The sequence below is a fragment of the Mesoplodon densirostris genome, chromosome 15 (assembly GCF_025265405.1).
Source record: "Mesoplodon densirostris isolate mMesDen1 chromosome 15, mMesDen1 primary haplotype, whole genome shotgun sequence".
Taxonomy (NCBI): Eukaryota; Metazoa; Chordata; class Mammalia; order Artiodactyla; family Ziphiidae; genus Mesoplodon; species Mesoplodon densirostris.
The window spans coordinates 16,808,746-16,829,528 of record NC_082675.1 but is presented as its reverse complement, the minus strand read 5'-3'; the positions used below and the strand labels follow the sequence as shown (position 1 = coordinate 16,829,528).

The window sequence follows — 20,783 nt, the reverse complement described above, 5'->3', positions numbered from 1 at the left end:
TGGGGGCTCGGAGGGTGATTCTCGCTCGGACTGGGGAATGGAGGGATCCTCACCAGTTGGAATATGAGGGGATTGGGGGTCTATCTCCCTCCCGACCCAGGGAGATTGGGGACCTCTTAGATTCTGGATAGCGGGGACCTGAGAAGGAGGACTGGGGGGCCCCAGATCCGGAACCGAGCTACCTTGAAGGCACCGGGAAGCGCTTCATTCCGAGAGGGCGTTCCCGCGGCCCGGCCCCCGTGCCGGGGTGGATGGGGGGTGCGGCCGCGCCCAGGTCCCGGGCCGCCTCGGGATTCGGGGTCTCTCTCGCCCTCGGGGACCCGGGAGCCCGGCGGGAGCGGGGTCCCGGCGCCGCCGCCTCCGCGGGCGCCCGGGCGGACCGGCGAGCGCTGGGATTTATGCTCGCAGGGCGGCGGGGGGAGGAGCCGGCAGGTCGGCCCCCGGCGGGCCCTCCCCTCGGCCGTCCCCGCCCGCCCGCCCGAGCGGGGTCGGGGGAGGGGGCAGCATGGCCTGTCCGTCCGGCCCCCTTCGCCGCGCTCCTCATCTGCCCCGCGCCGAGCGCTGCCGCCGCCGCCGCCGCCGCCGCTCCGCTGCCCGCGCCGCCCGCGGCTCCCGATGGAGACTGACGCGCCCCAGCCCGGCCTCGCCTCCCCGGACTCGCCGCACGACCCCTGGTACGGCCCGGCCCGGCCCGGCCCGGCCTTACTGGCCCGCGCCCGCCCCGGCCCCGCCAACATGGCCGATCCGGGTCGGGCCGGGCCTCCCCGGGGCCCGGGCCCGCGCCCCCTGCGCCCGGGCGCCCGGCGCTCACGCGGGCCCTTTGTGTCTCTCCTCCTCCCGCAGCAAGATGTTCATCGGGGGACTCAGTTGGCAGACTACGCAGGGTGAGCGAGCCCGGGAGCGCCCGCCGGCCCGGCTGGGCACCCGGGACCCCCCGGCGCCCCGGAACCGGACACCCCAGCCCGGCCCTGCGCCCCGCTGACCCCGGGCGCCTCCGCGCCCTGTTTCGCGCCCCGCCCGGGGACCCCGAGAGCGCAGGGCGATCGGCTAGCGCGCACGGCCCAGCGGGTGGAGGGGAGGAGATGAGGGGTTCAGGGGGCATCGGGGGGTGGGCTGAGCCCCCGGGACCCGCCGGCGGCAGCGCCAACTCCGCTCGCACCTGCGGCTCAAACTTTTGTGAGGCGGCTCCCGGAGCGGCGGGAACCCGGCCGGAGCCGTCCCCCCTCCAGCCCAGCTCGGCCCTCGGCTTCCTGGGGCCCCCAGTGGGCGCCAGGAGGCTCCACGGGAGCCGGGTGAGGACCGGGGGTGGGGGAAGCGGTGGAGAGCGTGCAGCCTGCTTGGCGCGGGGGCGGCCGGGCCGAGCCGGGGTCACTGGGGGCAAAGGACGCGGGAAGGGGGGAAGGGCGCGGGGCGCGGGCTGGTCCGAAGGCGGGTGTGTGGTTACAGAAGGGCTGCGCGAATACTTCGGCCAGTTCGGGGAGGTGAAGGAGTGTCTGGTGATGCGGGATCCCCTGACCAAAAGATCCAGGTGAGCCCCTCACCCCCTCCTCCTGCTCCCGGCTCGCCCCCCTCCGCCGCCACTCACTGCCTTGTAACCATCTGCCTCTCCCTCACTACCGCGCGCAGGGGTTTCGGCTTCGTCACTTTCATGGACCAGGCGGGGGTGGATAAAGTACTGGCGCAATCGCGGCACGAGCTCGACTCCAAAACAGTGAGTGGCCCTCGGGGCTTCGGGGGTCCTTTGGGAGAGGGAGGTCGCTGGAGGAGAGGGTCAGGCCTCTCCCCAGGGGACAGCTGGATGGGGTCCTGAAGGAAGGAGGGAGTTTTCTGAGTAGAAGGGCTGCCACACTCTGAAACTTTGTCACTGGAGTTGAGGGGAGACGGAGCAGGAAAATCCCAGGCCAGCTAGGAGATGTTACACCCCCCAACCCCTCCAATACCGGTGAGGGAAGACGCAGCTACCATCCCCTTCCTGTACATACTAATCTTGATGCCTCAGAGAGGAGCTTGGGTCCCTCCCCTAGCCCAAATTGGGTGAGTCAGGGCTGCAGTGACCCACCCGTGGCTTCTCTGAACTCTAACTAGTATTTGGCTCCCCCCACCCCATTCCAGACCAATGGCAAAGCATCACTGAATCCCCCTCCCTTCTTCCTTCCCTCCCTCCTCCCCTGACTTTTGGTCAATGAGCTCCTTGCTTTGTGTGGAAGACGTGAACCTGCTTTGCCCATGAAGGGATTTATGAGAAGGGAGCTAGCTTGCCTGGAGACAACCCTTTCCAGCTAGATCTGAGGAGAAGCTGCTTGCTGGGCATTCAAACTCCGGGAACATTTTGCTGCTCTCACTGCTCCCCCAGTGTCTTGGGCCCTGCAGGGGGCGCTGGCACAGGCCCCAGCTCAAGGGGAGAGGGAAGAGGAGAAAGCAGAGGAGGGGTTCCTCTGTGATGGGGTGACTGTCTGCCAGGGGGCCGGGACAGTGCGATCTCTCACCACACTCCCCAACTCTCCTCCAGCCCTGGGCCTCCCTGCTTGGGTCAGTCATTGGCTCCTGTTTACCTGCAACAATAGCTGGTTGTGCCCAAGAATTTGTTAAATTACCTCCTGTCCCGAGCTCCTGTTATCTCTGCCCAGTGGCTCCCACTCCTGCTCGCAGTAATGAGCAAATGAGGCCAGGCCTCAACTTTGCCGGCTCTGAAAGGATCTTCTTGGCGCAGACTGAGTGACCCAAGCTGGGAATGGAGAGACAGTGGCCTATTGTTTTTGGTGATTATCTGCCATCAAGCTGCCTGTTCTCCTACCATCCCCTGTCCTCAGAATGCACTGATGGCTTCTGCAGCGCTCAGGAAGCAGAGATTTTGGGGCTGGGGCTGGAGCTGAGGGCGGGGGCATGGAAGATGGATAAGGGGAAGAGAGAGGGGAGGAAGGAGGATGAGACGGGCATCCTTCTGAGACTCGGGACCTGAAAAGGGCAAGGGCTTTGTGTTTGGCATTCTCCAGCCTGGGAAGGGAGGTTTATTGTGGGGAGTCTATTTTGGGTTCTGACTTTCACCTTTTATTTACTTGTTGGGTTTTATGTTGCCAGCTGTGAGTCAGAGTGGAGGTAAGGTGTGTCAGGGATTGGGTGTGCGTGGCTCTGCAGGACATAGCTTGGGTACCATCTCCCCGTCAGTGTCTGCACATGGGGACTGTCTGAGGTGTGCTCTGGCAGCCTCCAGGAGAAATAGAAGGACGAACATGTCCATCGAGGTACGAAATCATACCTTCGGACAGGAGAATGGGCAGCTGTGATTATCCCTGGAGCCCCTTGGCATTTGGGGAGAGAGGAGGCATTGCCCGGTGTGGATTTTGGAGGTTCCTTCTCTGTGGGTAGATTCCAGAGGGGGGAACCAGGGAGGCTGGCCCTGGTTTGTGCCATTCGGGCAGTAAGGGACCAGAGCCCGTTGCCTAGAACTAGGCTGAGTTTTGAACGGAAGGAACTCTGGGGAAAGATAGATCTTCCCTGCGATTGGCTGGTGAACTTCTGAGTGGTTTCCACCCATGTGAGTGGCAAGAAACTCTGAAATGACCGGGCCTCATAGGTCGTGCATTGATCACAGTGTCTCGTGCTCTGGCTTTTGCTGTTTGTCAGTACGAATATAGTACCCGAGAGTACCCAGGTGCATCTTGCTTTTCCCCTTTGGTTGTTCACAGCCAAGGGCAAAGGTGGCCTGCTGGTAATAGCACCTTTGTTTGTGCAATGAAGAGCAGTTCACAAAGGAATGCTTTCACCTGCATTATCTCATTTGATTCCTTGCAGCTCCCTCTGGGAAAAGTGGGTGCTATTGTCCCCACTTTGCAGATGGGGAACTGAGGCTCAGAGGGATCAGGCAAGGTACCAAGATCACAGGCTTGGCCAGGGGCCCAAAGTTTCTGAGTTCAAATCCCGTGTTCTTGCGTGTCACCAAACCTGCGTTCTGCTTCACCCCAATCCGAGCTGTATTATCAGGGAACTGTTTGTTTGTGGCCTCAAGAAGGGCTGTTAGATGTCGATGGTACTGGGAAAACAGAACTGAGTCTACCCTTGGTGGTTTATGAACTCTTATCTTGAAGCCTTTTTCAGGCAAAGAGTGTTTCCATTCACAAGGCTTCCGAAGTCTGGATCGCATACCTCACCTGGACAGGTATCTGTCAGGCAGGAAGGCCCTCGATATACCTGGTGCTGGAAGGAATAACACTTTGTTTACTTTTTTCTGGTTCTTGCTGAGGGCTAGACAACAAATGCTTTGTAAGCATTACCTCAAATAATCTGCAGACAGCCCTTTGAGGTGGATGTTAGTATTGGCCCATTTTGTTGGTGAGCTCAAGGCTGAGGCTCAGAGAGGTTAAGTAATTTGTGCAAGCTCTCACAGCTGGGAAGCAGTGTAAGTGGGCTTTGAACCCAACAGCCTGGCTCTAGGGCCTAAATGCTTAACTGTTACATTTTCCTGCCAGAGGCTGTGGTGGTTTCTGTCACCTCTGTGTCCTGGGATGAGAGAGGTCCTCAGATCTTCAGGCTGTGTGTGATAACCAACGCCCCTCTACCTCTCTCTTCCCTTTCAGATTGATCCCAAGGTGGCCTTTCCTCGGCGAGCACAGCCTAAGGTAGGTATGTGTGTGTCTGGGAGCAGCTCTGTACAACCGGCAGTGATTTTCCCAGCATTCCCTTCTATGGAAGAGGCTTCGGGTTGGAGTGTTAATGGCATGGACTGGGATGGGAGGAGGGAGGATTCTTCACGTCCTTGTTCTGTGAATTGCAGACACCATGCATTTTTCCGTCTGTGCTCTGGGATGGACTAGAGAGAGGGGGGGCTGCATATATTGAGAGAAGGAGGAACCCCTCAGGTGATTCATTGCCCTGTATTTGAAGCCAGTACACTTTGGACCCTGAGTCTAATTCTGACTCTGGAGATCACAGCCTCTGTGCCCAGCACCTCTGGGGGGTCAAACACAGCCCAGACTTACCCTCTGAGGCTGAGCTAAAGTCAGGCCAGGGAGCTACCTCTGACCCCCCAATTACCACCCGCCACCTCTGGGGTGAGGTGTGTTGGGCTTGCAGAGTGGGAAGGGACCATGGTGTCTGACACCTGTTATCTTTCAAGTTGGGTGACTGTGGCTGCCCTCCCAAGTATTCTTTTTCCCTGGTGCTGTGGTGAGTTTTTCTGGGTGCATGGAAAACAGATTTCTGAGCAGTTGAGCTATACAGAACTCAAAACTTTTGGTGCAGGACAGGGGCCTATTCCAGGGCCCAGGGCAACTAGCCACATCTTAATTTTTAAGCAGTCGAAAACAGGAGACAGGCGGAAGGCTGACTATAGTACAGAGATCAAGACCCCTGAGTCTGCTGATTTATCATGTGTCCTGGGACTAGGTCCCTCTCCAGAAGATCTCAACTCCCCCTTTGCAAGGGGTCAGTGGGAACTAGGACGCTTTAAGATTTTGAGTCATGGCGCCCAGCTCCTGCCACGGCGAAGGGAGAGAGGCAGGTTTTAGGAGACAGGAAAAGGGCATCACTGGAAGAGTCCAGCAGAGGGCCTGAAAGCAATTATGAAGCAGGTATTTGAAGGAAGCCGCACCAGGGAGCACATGGTCGGAATTGGGTTAATTCCATTAAGCAGTTTGGTGACAGAAGGTGCTTTAGTGTTAGGATGGGGCTGGGAATTGCCATGGATTAGCCATGCGCTCCTGGGGTAATTAGGACCATGTGTTCTTCCTAAAACAGGGTTGGGGCCACGGGGCAGCCAGAGGTTGGGTTGGGAGGAGGTTGATGAGGAAAATGTCGGTGTTGAGTTCAGGGGGACCCTGGGATGGGCCTTGGCCTCCCCCAGGAGGGGCTGGTGGGGTCTTTGAGGTAGGCTGTAGGTCTGGGTCACTAAGCCATCCCCTTCCTGACACAGACCCTAGGAAGCGAGCCAGCCAGGGTGTGGGGTACACAGCTGCCCGTTACAGGCCTAGAGGCAGGGGTCCAAGGGGGAGCTCGGGGGGAGGGGGAGCTTCCGAGTAGCTGGGGCCACAGAGAGCTTGTCAGCTGGCGCCCTGGCAGGAGGGCTGGAGCCCCTGCTGGTGGCGGTAGGCCACAGGACTCAGATGCCCACTTTCTCATTCCCTCCCCGAACAGATGGTGACTCGAACGAAGAAGATCTTTGTTGGGGGGCTATCAGTAAACACCACGGTGGAAGACGTGAAGCAGTATTTTGAGCAGTTCGGGAAGGTGGGTCAAAACTGGGGGTGCTGGCTGGGGTGTATGACAGGCCTGTAGAATTTTGGTCAGTAGCAAGTGGAGTCCAGCCAGGTCATTCCAATTCCTGCAAGAGTTGAAAAGGGGGCTGGGTCCTTTTGTGGGTGAGGCTGGGCCAACCCACCGTTCAGGCTCCTGGCCTATCTGTGGGCTTCGGACTCTGGACACGTCCCCAGGGAGAGAAGCCACACAGTAGCTGTCCCTGTTGTTGCCCTTCTCCTGCTTATCTTCATTCTCCTGAGGGAGGCTGTGCTCCCGAAGCCAGTTCAATCCAGTCACCCCTTGGCCTCCTGGGAGTTTGCACCTGTCCAGTCCACGGGCGGTTGTACCTTCCCCCACTCCTTCCCGGTGAGGATGATAAGGAAGCAATAAATATGACTCCCAGTTGTACTCAGGACCCTCCTTGCACAGGTGGGAGCTGAGGGGGAGGGTGCCGATCTCTTAGCTATTGGGGAGGGGCTGAAGAGACCACCCCAAATTCCTGATCAGTCCCGGAGGACTGCTTCTTAGCTCTGAGGTGCATGGAGCTTACATTTGTGGGCCATTTAGTCCATGCAGAAGCAGATGTGGTGACATCAGACAATAGGGTGTCCCCAGAAAGGGGAGCAACGTGAACATCAAGGTCCCATGGAGAGATGGCTAGGAGGGGACCAAGTTTTAAGTCTGTAGGGCTGCTGTGCTTAGTGCTGGGGTCCCTGGTCTTTTCTGACGTGAGACAGGCTGCAGGCTGGATCTCACTTTCCCGTCAAGGCCCTCTCAGTTCCCTGTTAGGCAAAGGGCACAGGAGAACGTGGCTTGGGAATGGGATGTGAGCTGAGGACTGGGTGGGTTTACAGCACCCGCGCCTCCGTCTCTAGGGTAGAAGGGGAGAGGGTGGGAGGTCCCCTGGCCAGCGGATGCAGGCGATGCAAGGGCCAGAGGCCTAGGCTCAGGCGCCTCAGCGGGGACCCGGGCACAGGACCCAGGGCAGGTCGGCCGCCTGGGCCCCAGAGGGAAGGGCGCTCCTGGGAAGCAGCAGGCCCCGCTCGGCTCCGGTGGGGTGTCTTTGTGTCTGAGCGCCGAGCATTAGAGCTCGCACTAATCTGATCCAGCAGCTGTGATTGGAGGCCGCCTGCCCCCGGGGCCGGCGTTGCCATGGCAACCGGGCCCCAGGAGAAGCCGTCAGCGGCCGCGTCTTTTGTTCGGGCCTAAATCGGCGTTGGCATGTGAAACCGGCCCGGGGAGGCCAGGGGGAGCTGGAGAATAGGCTGCCAGGGAGAGAGGGGGACAGCCGGGAATGCCAAGGGCCCCGCGGCGGGGGGCCTCCCGCCCGGATCGAGGGGCCGCCGCCGAGGGGGGAACAATGGTCAGCCGCCATGGCTGCCACTCAGGCTTAGCGGCCGCCGAACTTGGCGGCTCCCACTGGTCAGCAGGCCTCGGCCGCCTCCCCTCCCCCTGCCCGAGCCCCCCTGCCCCTGGGTTCCCATGGAGACCAAAGCCTATTAAGGACACTGGGCTGGGAGCCTCTCTCCCCTCAGCTGGCCCCAGGAGAAAGACACTGGTGGGGGTCCCCTGAACCCCCAGCCACTTTCCTTGCTCTGTGCCCTGGCCTCAACCCCGGTGCCCCACTCTGGGTCTGTCCAGCCAAGGCCCAGGTTGAAGGGTCTGGGGGGCCAGGGCTGATAGTGTGGGAAGGTTGGGTGGAGGAAGGGCTGTGGATTTGGGCTGAATCAGTTTTGGGTCCGGCAGGGACTCAGAGCTGCAGGATGGGGGAGGAGGGTGTGGCTGGTTCATCTACTCATCCGTTCAAAAAATAATCACAGTAGCACAAGTCCAGGTGCTCAGTAGGGTGGTCATGGTCATAGCTGACACAGGCACTGTCTTCATGGAAACGTCAAAGCCAGTGGTGTCCAGCTGTTCTGTCTCTAGCTTTGCCACCCTCCCCCATGTGACTGTGGGTAAGCCCCTCTATAATAAAAGTAATAATAATAATAATAATGGCTGTTATTCATTAAGCACTTACTGTATCCCAGGTACTGTGAGTTGTGTTACACTAGCACTATCTCATTTAACTCCTCCCTATAAGACACTGTTTATACCCATTTTACAGATGAAGAACTTGAATCATAGAGACAGAAAGCTGCTTGCCAAGCTTACTTTCCAATTCCAGCCTGTGCTACTCAAAGCTTGTGCTTCTATCACAAGCCTCCTTTCCGGGTTTCTCTTTTCCCTGTGCTAAACATGCATTGTCCATCCAGTTTGGACGGTCTAGCTAATTTGGGATGTGGGCTCAGAATGGGTCCATAGCATGGGAGTTAGGGTGGCACTGTGCTGCAGGGCCCTGGGGCAGGAGGCTTCTTGGGAACGGAGATGTAATTTCCCCCTGAGATTCTCCAGGGACCCAGCTGCCTCCCGGCTCAGTGGAGGTGTGTGTGTGTGTGTGTGTGTGTGTGTGTGTGTGTGTGTGTGTGTGTGTGTGTGTGTGTGTGTGTGTGTGTGTGTGTGTGTGTGTGTGTGTGTGTGTGTGTGTGTGTGAGAGTGTGTGTCCTGGTTCTCCCAGGGGAAAGTCAGGGGCCCAGTGCTGCTTGGTGCCTGAGAAGAACTGGAGGACCACCCATTTCAGGGGCTGCCCTTTCCACTTTAACAAGGCAGATGACGGCCTGGAAAGAGAGCAAAGGAGAGTGGGGAAGAGGCTGTGCCCCAAGGCCTCAGGAAGTTTTCCTTTATCCCTTGGGTGTCTGACCATTTGGGGGAGGGTCAGCAGCTGGAGTGGGATGTGGAGGGGGGAGAGGCAGTATCAGAGGCAGCCCTTGATTTCCACCGAGGGTGAATCAGACCTTAGCTTAACCCCATGAGACAGCTGACAGTGGCTGAAGAATTAAGAGGGCAAGGAGGGAAGCAGCAGATGTAGGCAAAGGGAAGCTGGGACTGCAGAAGGGAGGCAAAGGACTTTGGCTGTCCATGTATCTGAGAGGATGCCTTGAGGGAGTAACAAGAAGAGACGACTGGAGTCCAAGGGATGGGGGATAATGTAGACTCTCCTCCTTCCTCCACCCCTTTCCCCTCCCCCAGTCAGTGGGAGGCAAGAAGCCCAGGCACTGAACTCTACTTGCTTTAATTACAGCCTCTAGCAAAAGGAAACCTCAATTAGAGGAAAAGATCTGTACCATGAGAGGGGAGTTGGGTCTGGCTGGAGTGGCTGTCCTCCCGGCCTTTTGCAAAAAGGAAAGAGGCTTTCACTTCCCCACCTCATATCTTACTCCTATATTTTCCCCTCTAGCACCCATTCTATGCCTCCTCCTCCCAGGTTTGATCTGGGATTTGCTGGGTGACCTTGTGTAGGTGACTTCACATCTCTGAGCCCATTTCCTTATCTACAAAATGAGGATCTTACCATGCAAGGAATATGGAGGAGAGGATGGTGGGGCAAAGTGCCAAGCATATGTTTGGTGCTTAATATGTTCAGGCTGGCCCGTTGAGATTTTGGGGGTTGAATGGTGGTGCTGTGGCACCCAGTTGGGGTTGCAGATGGAAAGCTGTCCCCTACCCAGGGAGCAGGTTTAAGATAAAGCCTGGACTGGGCAAGAGGGGAACGGGTGTCGGAGCCCTTGCTCCTGGGTTGTGGTGGAGGCCCCTGTGTCTGGTGGGTCGTCCACGGTGGCTCTCTTTCAGGTGGACGATGCCATGCTGATGTTTGACAAAACCACCAACCGGCACCGAGGTGAGTTTGGCCCCCTCCCCCTTCCCAGGCCAGGCTGGGGGCCTGTGGTCAGCCAGGGGGCTACAGGTCACAGCTGCCCTTTCATCTCGCCTCCTGACATCCTATCCCCGAGGATCTGCATCCTCTCCGGGGCCTGGCCTTACAGAAGGCTTTTGTCCCGCCGTTTCCTGTGCTAGAAACTTGCCGAATTGCAGACACCCGAGAGGAGCAGAGAAGCAGACCTCTCCTCCCCTTGCAGCTGAGCCCTCCACCCCCGCCCCAGCCAGTGTCTGCCCAGCCGGTGTCTGCCTGGGCTTACCTTGTCCCTGGTAACCAGAGCTTAGACTGCGCCACCCCCGGGTCAGGCTGACTCCACAGCCCCGGGCAGTCTGCTCCTGCCACTGCTCCCTCGCCCCACCCATCGGCTGAGCCCAGCCCCCGGGACCCTTGCCCCCGAACCTGTGAGCATCTGGGCCACCGGGTGTACACTGCCTGGTTGTTTTTCTCCCAAGGGCCTTGCCTTCTGAGAAATCCCATTCCAGCCCCTGGGGCACACCCAGGAGGAGGCGGGGTTGTTTCTCCAGTGCCTTCAGAGCTTTGGGCCTTTTAGCCTGTTTGGGGAGTGGGGTATGTGCTGGTGTGTGCGTGTGTGTGTTTTTGTCTGTACATGTGAGGGTGTCTATGTCTGAATAGTTTTGTAGATCTAGCGTGTCAGAGTAACTGTACATGTACCCAGGGGCCTTTATGCATTTGTGAGCACTGTTGAGTGTCTCTGTGATATATGGGTACCTAGGTGTACCATATAGCTGTGTATCTGTGTACAAAAATATGTTTGTACACGTTCGTGTGCATTTTTAAAAGTATTTGTGTGTGCTCTTTTCCCCTCCTTGGACAGCGTCTGAGGAAGAGAAAAGGCAGGTTGAATGGTTTTTGCATCATAGCTCTGCTTCTTTCTAACTTGCTACGTGGTCTTGGGCAAGTCACTTCGCTGAGCCTTGGTTTTCACATCCGTGATTTGGGAGTTGAAACCCTGTCTCATCGGGTAGTTGAGAGGTTGCTAGGCTGGGAACAAAGCTTCTTGTTAACGCTTAGACACTTGCCTGTGAGGGGGGGAGTGGTGTTATTGGTATGACTTGGGGCTGGGTTTTGACCATGAGCCCAGTTCTGAGCCTGCCTTTGCCCTCTAGGGTTCGGCTTTGTCACGTTTGAGAGCGAGGACATCGTGGAGAAAGTGTGTGAAATCCACTTCCACGAAATCAACAACAAAATGGTGAGCCGGGATTGGATGGGGTGGAGGTGCAGAGGGAGAGTAGGGCTCCAGGCGGAGCCAGCCAGGGCTGCTTGGAGGTTCTGCAGGCAGGCAGAGGGGCCTCACAGTCAGTGGGGCAGAGCCAATTCTCCCACCCGCTGAAAATCTGGACAGGAAGACAGTGTCCCACAGCTGTGAGAAAGCATGGCTGGTGGGCTCAGAGGGACCGGGTTGAAATCCTTACTCCGCCACTTACTAGTCTAGTCATTGGGCAGATGACTTCCCCTCTCTGAGCCTCAGTTTCCTCATCTGTAAAACGAGAGTAGCAGCAGTACCTCCATCATAGGGTTGGTGTAAGCATTCGATGAACTACTGCATGCAAAGCTGATCTCTAGCGCTCTGTGATCCTTCCAGAAACGGTAACCATGAAATTAACAATAAAGAGCCCTGCCAGGGAATAGGAGGGTGACCTGCGTCTATAGGAGGGACTGACCGCCAGGTCTCATTGCAGGTGGAATGTAAGAAAGCTCAGCCAAAAGAGGTGATGTCACCGACTGGCTCGGCCCGGGGGAGGTCTCGAGTAATGCCCTATGGAATGGACGCCTTCATGCTGGGCATCGGCATGCTGGGTATGTGCTAGGCCTGCATCTGCGGCTTCTTCCTGCCCGAAACTGCTCCCGGGGCTACCAGGGGCTGCATGGGTGTTGCATCTCCTCGGTGGTCTGCCCTCCTGTCTGAGTGGTTGGGTAGGAGTGTGGACCGAGGATCTCAGATCTGCCGGTCCTAATGAAGGTAGGCCGATTTGGTTGTAGGGCGCTGCCCTCTGGTGGTGACCAAAAGAATGGTCCAGCTGCTCCTCATTAATTGGTCCTTCCGTCCATCCGTCCATTCTATTTTTTTTGTCCACGCATCTGTCCAGTAAACAGTTATTGAGCAACTATAAATGCCAGGCCCTATGCCAGGAAGTACAATGGTGACTTTTCTTGGAGCTTTACGGTCTGGCAGGGGAGAAAAATAAGTAAGAACATAAATAAATAGGTTTAGGATGAGAATTATAGGATGCCAAGGGAGCATGGTCATAGCAAAGTTGACCAAGACTTGGAGAAGCTAAGAAAGAAGTCACATTTAAGCTGAGTCTGTGGGTTGAGTAGGAGCTAGTTATGGGAGGGCAGGGAGCAGGGGAGGGAAAAAGTGGTCAGGCAGATGGAACAGCATTTACAGACCCAAAGGCCTCTGGGAAGGTAGAAAGAAGGCTGCTTCTTCTTGTTCATTCAACTAATATTTATTGAGCAGCTTCTGAGAGAGAGGACCTGCCTTCATGGGGTTTCCCATCAAGTGGGAGACAGAAGTGAATGGGCAGTGTCACCACAGTGATTGGAGGCTGTGGGAGGCCCAAGGAGGCACTTAAACACACCTGGGGGTCAGGGAGGCTCCCCGGAGGAGGTCAAGGTTACCATGAGCCTTGGAAGTTGAGCACGAATCAGCAGTGCTTGGGACCCACGACTGAGGGTGAAAAGTCTGAGCTGGGCCCCCAGGAAGGTCACAGTCTCCCTGGAGAGACAAGATGTATATACACAGAAAGAGAACAGTACAAGGGGGTCTTTATGCTGGGGATGGGGGAGGGGTGCTCTGGGGACTCAGAGGAGAGGGTATAGCATGGGCTAGAGGGTCAGGAGTGGGATCACAGATAGAGGGGTGAGGAATGTACCCGCCAAGTGGAGCATTGTCTTCTCCTGAAGTTTTTTGTTTTAACTTTTTATTTGGAAGTAATTTCAAATTTTCAGAAGAGTTGGAAAAATAAAGTAGTACAAAGACCATCCATATACCCTCTGCCAGATTCACGTATCGTTTACATCATACCCATTTTGCTTTTATCATTCTCTCTGTATGTGTATGTGTGTACACACACATACACACACACACACACACACACAGTACACTTGTGATTTTTCCCTGAATCATTTGAGGGTAAATTACATGCATTTTGGCCCTTTACCCTTAGATAATTCACTGTGTGTTTCCCAAGATTAGGGATGTTCTTTCATGAAACCACATTATAATTATCAATTCATACATTTATACGGATACAATATTTTAATCTAATCTATTATCTATTTTCTGATTTTATCAGTTGATCCAGTAATGTTCTTTATAACTATTTTTGTCCTCCAGAGCAAGTTCCAGGCTAGAATAAAGTATTGAATTTAGTTGTTCTGTCTCTTTAGCCTCCTGTGGAATATTGAGAAAATTTTCTTTTCAAAGCAATTCATTAGTTGGTTTCACCCCATTTAAAAAGCGGGGTTGGGGGGGAAGAAAACCTCTAACCAGTAGTGAGAATTGTGGTTAAGAGACTTGGAGCCAGTCAGATCTGAATTTGAATCCCAGTTACACCATTATTACTCACTGGGTGATCTTTCTTTCAAAGCTGCAAATATCTATTATAATATATGTATACTAAGTAGCAGGCACCGTGTTGGTGTTTTGGAGAGACAGAAATAAAAGATGGGGAAGACAGAAAATCAGCACTTAAAGAAATCCTGGGATAAGTTCAGATACTGGTCATCAGTGCTATGAAAGGGAAAAAACAGGGTGACATGATAAATGTTGAAAGGGAAAAACCAGGGAGGGTGACATGATGAATATTGTAACTGATGAAAGGGAGGTCTCTTGTGTGATGACCTCTCCGAGGAGGTGACAGTTGAGCTGTGTCTTGCACAATGAGAAGGACATAGTTATGTGAAAACCCGGGGAAGAGTGTTCCAGGCAGAGGAATCATCATGTGCAAAGGCCCTGGGGTGGGAAAGAGCTTGGTGAATTTGAGAAACAGCAGGGAGGCCAATGTGGCTGGAGCAAAGTGAGAAAGGGGCAGGGTGTAGATGAGGACAGGATGGAGGCAGGAGCCAGAGCATGAGGGGCCTTGATAAGAGTTTGGATTATTCTCAGCTAATAAGTGTCCCCTCTCTGAGCCTTAGTTTCTCTATCTGTAAAATGGGGTTCCTAATAGTACCTCTTGGGATTCTTATGAGGTTTAAGGAGAGAGTAAAGTGTGCAACAGGCTTTGCACAGGGCTTGGCATGCAGAAGGTATATGGTAAATATGACTGATTACTATTCATGATACAAGGTGGGGAGGGAAATGAGAGGCTCACATCCTTCCCTGCTGAGCTGTAGGTAAGGCATCTGACACTGGTCCCCTTGCCCTATCAGGTTACCCTGGTTTTCAAGCCACGACCTATGCCAGCCGGAGTTATACAGGCCTCGCCCCTGGCTACACCTACCAGTTCCCCGGTAAGTTCTGCCCAGTGTCCCTCTGCTGCCAGCATGTCCCTGGTTCCCGGGCAATCTGACTCCTCACGGGCGGTGTCTGGGGGTGCATGGCATGGGGGAGGTCTGCCTGCTGGAGGCTTGGAAGGAAGGGCATGTCTGAGGAAGGAGCGCCTCGCCCCACCCATCCCCCCCTCCCCTCCCCAGAAGCTGGGGGGGTCCCCATGTGGCCCTGCATGGCACCCCTCCCTCCTAGGCTGATCTCTGCCCGCCTCTTGCCTTTCTCTCCTCCCTACCCGCCTCCGGGGTTGCCACTTCCACCAAAAGGGCATTGGGCTTGTGGTGGGGCAACCTCCCTGAGGGCCAACATTGGTTGTGTCCTTACGGACTCACCGATAATGAGCATGTGCTATGCTGAGCCCCTTTCAAGGCAGACAAGACCTTTGGAGACCCTGAATGCTGAAAAACAATTTAAAAGCAAGATGATCACCACCCTCATTTGTAATTCAAAATAAAAACAACACTAGGCCTTCTCATAAGTGGCGAGAAGCCCAACAAAGTTCTGAGCTTTCCCATGATGACTATTCAATGTTTTTTTAAATATCAAATTTCATATTTTTGCAAGGCTTTTGTTTGCTTGTTTTCTGGTCTTATTTTTCTAGAGGTCCCCTAAGCACTTGCACCTTGGGCAGTCCAGCTTGGAACCCTCTGTACACATGTTGTTGTCTAGTCCTGACAGTAACCTCTGGGGGAAGGCATGGTGATCCCCATCTTCTAGGTGAGGAAATGGGCGCAGAAGGGAAAAGTGACTGCAAAGATGACTCAGCTAGAAAGTGGCAGAGCTGCTCTAGGGTCATCGCTTCCCATCAATGCTATCTTCCCAGCTCCTCCTCCCCACCCCCCAAAGAAAATAGGAGGAAAGATGGATTCTGGGAGATTTTTTAGTGCAACTTCAAGACTTTTAAGAAAAACAGCGGGAACAGAAGCTCCAGCATCACCCAGTGCCCAGGGTATAGGTGGCAACTCTGCCCACTCTTCCCTTCTCTGTCTGTCTCCCTTCTCTGTGACTGTGTCTCCTTCCCCACCCTTGCCTGCTGGGGACCGTGCTCTCCCCCTCCCCAGCTCTCGGGTCCTGTGCATGGCCTGTCCCCCCACCCAGTGTCCCTGTGGGTGCATTTATCCTCCCTGGGCCACGCCCAAGAGGCCTCCCTGCATCTTCCTAAGCTGTTTTACGTTTCATTTTAGAATTCCGTGTAGAGCGGACCCCTCTCCCGAGCGCCCCAGTCCTCCCCGAGCTTACAGGTCAGTCGCTCGGATTTCGTACACCTCACAGGCCACATGGGGAGAAAGAGAATGACCCAGGAACCTTCCCAGGGAAAGCTAGTGGGACCCTTTTCTCCTGCCCTCCAGTCTATGAGGATGCAGCAGACTCGGGCACTGGCCAGTCTGTGTAGCTGCATGGCCCTTAAGGGTGGGGCATAGGGCCAAGCCCAGCAGATGGAGGCGACGTCACTCATTCATCCATTTGACAAATATTTATCTAACGCCTCCCGTATGCCAAACACCTTGTAGGCGCTGGGAGCCAGTGGTGAACCAGCCAGGGTCTCAAACTCAGAGCAAAGTGGGCCGGGTGGGGATGTCAGGACATGGCAGTGGGCATGGCTCCACTCAGTGCCAGCCAACCCTGCCGGGAGGGGATGCAGACCAACAACTTACAGATCTTATTTTCCAAGAGAAGCCCAAAACCCAGCTTTCACTTTCAAATGAGTTTTTCAGTTATTTTCAAATGTTGGCAACCAATTTCAAATTTTTAAACCACTGCAGGCCAAATGCAACATATTTGAGGGCCGAATCCAGCCCGTTTGCAACTTCTGGGCAAGTAGGTGTGATGTGCTTGGCCATCCTGAGCCGTTTCTCAAGCTGGAGTTTTTACTTGGGCCAGTCAGCTCAGCTCTGGAGCTGGGGCCGGGGCTGAGGCCCAGGCCAAGGGCAAGGGGCGGGGCCGGGTGGGTGCAGATGAGGTGGGCTGCAAGGGGTTTCTCTGTTCAACCCGCTTCTCCCCCCACCCCATCCCCAGACTCCCCCCCCAACCTAGCCGTGTGTGGAGGACGTGAGCGTGGATGCTGCTTTAGATGAGACCTTCCTTCCAAGGGATGCTCGGGGGGGCCCCAAAATGGGGGAGGGGAAAGAGGAACCTGAAGGAAGGGGAGGGAGTCCTGGTGGTGGGGCTGATAGAGGCTCTTCCCTGAACAGAGTGAGTGGGGGAGCGAAAAGGGGTCTTTCCTACTCATTTCAGAACTCTTGTGTTGAGGCCCTACTGTGTGAGACACTGCCAAGCCCTGGAAGCAAAGCAGGGACCAGACACCCAAGCTCTGATCTGCAGAACTTGTGCTCTAGAGAGAGAGAGAAATGCTTATTATACAAATGAGTAATGCTTTACTGCTGTGATAAGAGCATGCTGGATTTGCTTTGTGGAAATGCCTAACTGGGCCCCAGACCAGACCTCAGAGCCCAGCCCTGCCGTTAAAGAACCGAGGGAAGAAATATCCCCTCTGCAGACACTTTGGCCAGGGAGGACGTGGGTTCAAGGCTAAGCAGTTCTTGGAGGTCTGGGGTCCAGACTTTTCCCTCGCCTTCAAGAGATGAGGGTGTTTCCTTCGTGCATTTAATCAATATGTTTTGTGCCAAATGCTGTTCCAGGCAGTGGGGATTCATCAGGGAATGAGACAGATGAGACCCCTGCCCTCCTGGAGCTGATAGTCTAGTGGAGGGAGACAGGAATAAACAAGTAAATAAACAAGTATCAGATACTTTCTCAAGGTGAGAAGTTCCACAAGGAAAATAAAACAGGGAGATGTGCTAAAGTGTTAGTGTCAGGGGCGAGGGGCTGCCTCAGCAGGGGTGGTCAGGGAAGGCTTCTCGGAGGAGGTGACTGAGTGAGAAAGTGCCACCTCTATGAAGACCTTAGGCAAGTTGTCTCCCAGCGGTGCAGGAATGCTATCCTAAACTTTAATCCCCTGGCCCCATGGCCTAGCCAAGGACTTTCAGGGTTGTTTTTCAGGGTCCCTAGCGTCCGGTCCAGTTCAGGGCCAGGGTCACCAAAACAGCCCCCAGGGGCACATCTTGGGATGGGAGAGGGCAAATGCAGACTCCCCAGACCCTGGCTCTGGTTGGGATTGTAGCCTCTCAAGGGCAGAGCCAAGCGGCAGGGGGCGCTCACCCCCAGGCCTGAGGGAGCTCCAGGCTCACGCCAACCAATTATTTAAGCAGAGGTCCCTCCTAGTACTGTTCCTTCAGCTGACACTTATTAAACACCAACTGTATACAAGGCAGGGTGCTAGGCGCTGCGGAGGTGGGGGTGGTGGGGTAGACAGCAAACCAGGGAATAGCCAGATCCCTGTGTCTGAAGAGGGGGTCAGAGAAAAGGGGATGAGGAGACTTGGAGGAAGGAGTGGTCATTTCTGCCTGGGTGGTGGTCAGGGGCCCCTGAGGCAGGGAACTGCGTGCACACAATGTATGGAGGACATCTCCCTTCTCACGGGAGAAGGGGAGCGAGGGGAGCCGGCCAGGCAGCAGAAGGAGCGAAATGGGCTTGTGGCCTGGACTGGAGTCTAGCTTCAGCCGGATCCCACTGGGGGGTAGGGGGGGGGTTAGTGCACCTCCTGGTTGGTCCCTTGGGGCGACAGCCTGGCTTTTGGTACCCGTGTCAGTCAGTCACTGGCTCCAGTTGGCTGGGGTCGGGAAGAGGGACATAATCTCTGTGTACCCCTGGGCTAAGTAGCCCCCGTCCAGCCAAGGGCCCTCCCTGGAGAAGGGGGCAGCTGCAGGCGACGCTCAGAGCAGCTCGGGGCGGGGGGGGGTGCACCACCCGCACCTGCTATGAGGTTTGCTTGTTCAAGTGTGTCCGTCAAGTCCAGGGGAGAAGCTGAGGATCCCTGGGAGGCGATCCTCTCGCCTCCCTTTCTCCAAGGGAGTTCTGCCTGACCCCAGGGCTGCACTGACCCCTCCGAGGTGGGGTAAGGCTGGAGAGGCTCTGCCCTCATCCCCCGCTGCCCCTCAGCCGCCACACTGAAGCGCCCATACCTTTCCTTCCAGCCATTCCTCTCACCGCTTACGGACCCATGGCAGCGGCAGCGGCGGCAGCGGCTGTAGTTCGAGGGACAGGTGAGGCCTTCTGGGGTGCAGGAAGCGGCGGGGGGCAGGGGGCAGAGAATTCTAGAGGGGTGGGGAGGCGGCCACTGCCACCCCTTTTCAGAGGGACTCACTTATTCATTCACTCAACTAATATGAACTGAGCACTTGGTAGGCCAGCCAGGAAGGAGAACAACGTGGTCCCTGCCCTCCAGAGCTTATAGGCTGGTGGGGCATCAGGTATTAAAAAGGCAGTCACACGGAAGGATGATACTGACCGCTGGGGGATGTCAGCTGTCAGAGGAGCTCACAGGCCTCTCGGGAAGGCTTCCAGGAGGTTGCACCTCTTAACTTCCCATTTGAAGGCAAACAGGAAGAAAAGTATCCCCAACAGAGGGAAGAGTAGGTGCAAAGGCTTGGAGGCCAGTTAGCATGGGTGGAGTACAGGAGTGGGGAGTGGGGAGGAGGTGGGAGGAACCGGGTCCTGGGGAGACGCTGAACATTTTAAGCAGCAGAGTGATGTCCATTTTAGAAAATGCACGCAGCTGCAGGGTGGGGACAGGTGTGAAGGGGCTCCAGAGGGGAGGGGAGGTCAGTGAAAAGGCTGCTGAGCGGTCAGACAAGAGATGATTGGGGCACGGGCTGGGGCTGGGGGGGTGGATGGACTCTGGAGGATTTCTGGGTGGCGTTGCACATGCCCCTCTGGGTTGTGGGGGTGAGGCAGGGGGGAGGGGCCAAGGTCAGGCTGGGTGGAACCGATTGGAGGGGGTGCTGGGGGGTCACAGCGGGCGCCGGGGCTATCACCGTCTTCTTTCTGGGTTGCCAGGCTCTCACCCCTGGACGATGGCTCCCCCTCCAGGTTCAACTCCCAGCCGCACAGGGGGCTTCCTGGGGACCACCAGCCCGGGCCCCATGGCCGAGCTCTATGGGGCAGCCAACCAGGACTCGGGGGTCAGCAGTTACATCAGCGCTGCCAGCCCCGCCCCCAGCACTGGCTTCGGCCACAGTCTTGGGGTGAGTGGCCGGACCTGGAGGACCCTGAAGTTGAAGGAGGGAGAGGCCTTGTCTGTCTGTGGGGGCAGAAGGGAGGCGAGAGATGACGGATGGAGAGAGTGTCACCAACCAAGGAACAGTGAGGGTTATCATCAGTCATTCAGTGGACATTTAATGATCTCCTTCTGTATGCCAGGCATTAGGTGTGCTCTGGGGATACTGTGCAAATGAGACTCACCATCTCTGCCTGCATGGAGGCTAGATTCTAGCTCAGGGGTGCCCTAGTTTTAACCAGGGTACTAGTTAATGCAGATTCCCAGGCCCTACCCTGGAGAATCTTTTAGTGGGGGCGATACGGGCAGGGCTAGAGAAGGTCTGTGCCTCACCTGGGGCTTCTGTGAGAGACAGAAGGAGCCCCTGGGCTTTCTCTGCTGCCCCCAGGAATCTAGGAGTCAAATTCTTTTCTTTCCAGGGCCCCTTGATTGCCACAGCTTTCACCAATGGGTACCACTGAAGCAGGAGGCAGGTGGCAGGAGGTGAGGAGGTGGGCAGGGGCCTTGGGGTGTGGGTGGCACTGGGAAAGCTAGTACTGGGCAGCCTAGTCTGGGACACGGCCCCCGTCCCTGCCTTCACGGAACCCACAGCCCAGCGAGGAGACAGACCTTCATCCCAGCAGTGGTCAAAGAACAGGAGAAGCGGCTCCATGAAGAATGTAAATGATAACAACAATAAGGCAGCATATGCTGCCTCTCAGGCGAAGATTTTTTTTTTCAGCTCCCCCCCCCTTTTTTTTTTTAAATTTTTGGCCGTGTTGGGTCTTTGTGGGCTTTCTCTAGTTGCAGCAAGTGGGGGCTGCTCTTCGTTGCGGTGTGCGGGCTTCTCATTGCGGTGGCTTCTCTTGTTGTGGAGCACAGGCTCTAGGCGCACGGGCTTCAGTAGTTGTGGCTCGCGGGCTCTAGAGCGCAGGCTCAGTAGTTGTGGCACACGGGCTTAGCTGCTCCGCGGCATGTGGGATCTTCCCGGACCAGGGCTCGAACCCCTGTCCCCTGCCTTGGCAGGCGGATTCTTAACCACTGCGCCACCAGGGAAGTCCCCGAAGATTTTTTAAGATTGATGATGCCCAGCAGTGATAAGGGGGGAGGACAATCTGCAAATTGGCTCATGTTTTCCAAAGGGCAGGTTTATCCGGACTAAACATTCATGCCCTTAACACAACAAT

General features: G+C 55.9%; 1 protein-coding gene across 6 annotated transcripts; it reads left to right on the top strand.

Annotated features, from left to right (window-relative positions):
* Positions 1 to 615: 615 nt before the first annotated feature.
* On the top strand, positions 616 to 20,078 carry MSI1 (musashi RNA binding protein 1). 6 transcript variants are annotated; one of them, XM_060118859.1, is made up of 14 exons: positions 616 to 674; positions 844 to 884; positions 1,450 to 1,528; positions 1,627 to 1,711; positions 4,575 to 4,616; positions 6,130 to 6,222; positions 9,901 to 9,949; positions 11,116 to 11,198; positions 11,689 to 11,806; positions 14,384 to 14,464; positions 15,686 to 15,742; positions 18,536 to 18,604; positions 19,398 to 19,585; positions 20,037 to 20,078. In XM_060118859.1, exons 1-14 carry the CDS (start codon positions 616 to 618, stop codon positions 20,076 to 20,078), a joined length of 1,086 nt encoding a protein of 361 aa, XP_059974842.1. The 6 variants fall into 6 exon arrangements, with proteins under 6 accessions (XP_059974842.1, XP_059974844.1, XP_059974841.1 ...); XM_060118861.1 differs by having other exon boundaries at positions 1,447 to 1,528; positions 19,431 to 19,585; XM_060118858.1 differs by having other exon boundaries at positions 1,447 to 1,528.
* The last annotated feature ends 705 nt before the right edge of the window (positions 20,079 to 20,783 follow it).

Coding starts and splice junctions, on each gene's coding strand:
- MSI1 (XM_060118858.1), top strand. CDS start 616: ATGGAGACTGACGCGCCCCAGCCCGGCCTCGCCTCCCCGGACTCGCCG. Junction 1,529..1,626: donor CCCCTGACCAAAAGATCCAG/GTGAGCCCCTCA, acceptor TACCGCGCGCAG/GGGTTTCGGCTTCGTCACTT. Junction 1,712..4,574: donor ACGAGCTCGACTCCAAAACA/GTGAGTGGCCCT, acceptor CTTCCCTTTCAG/ATTGATCCCAAGGTGGCCTT.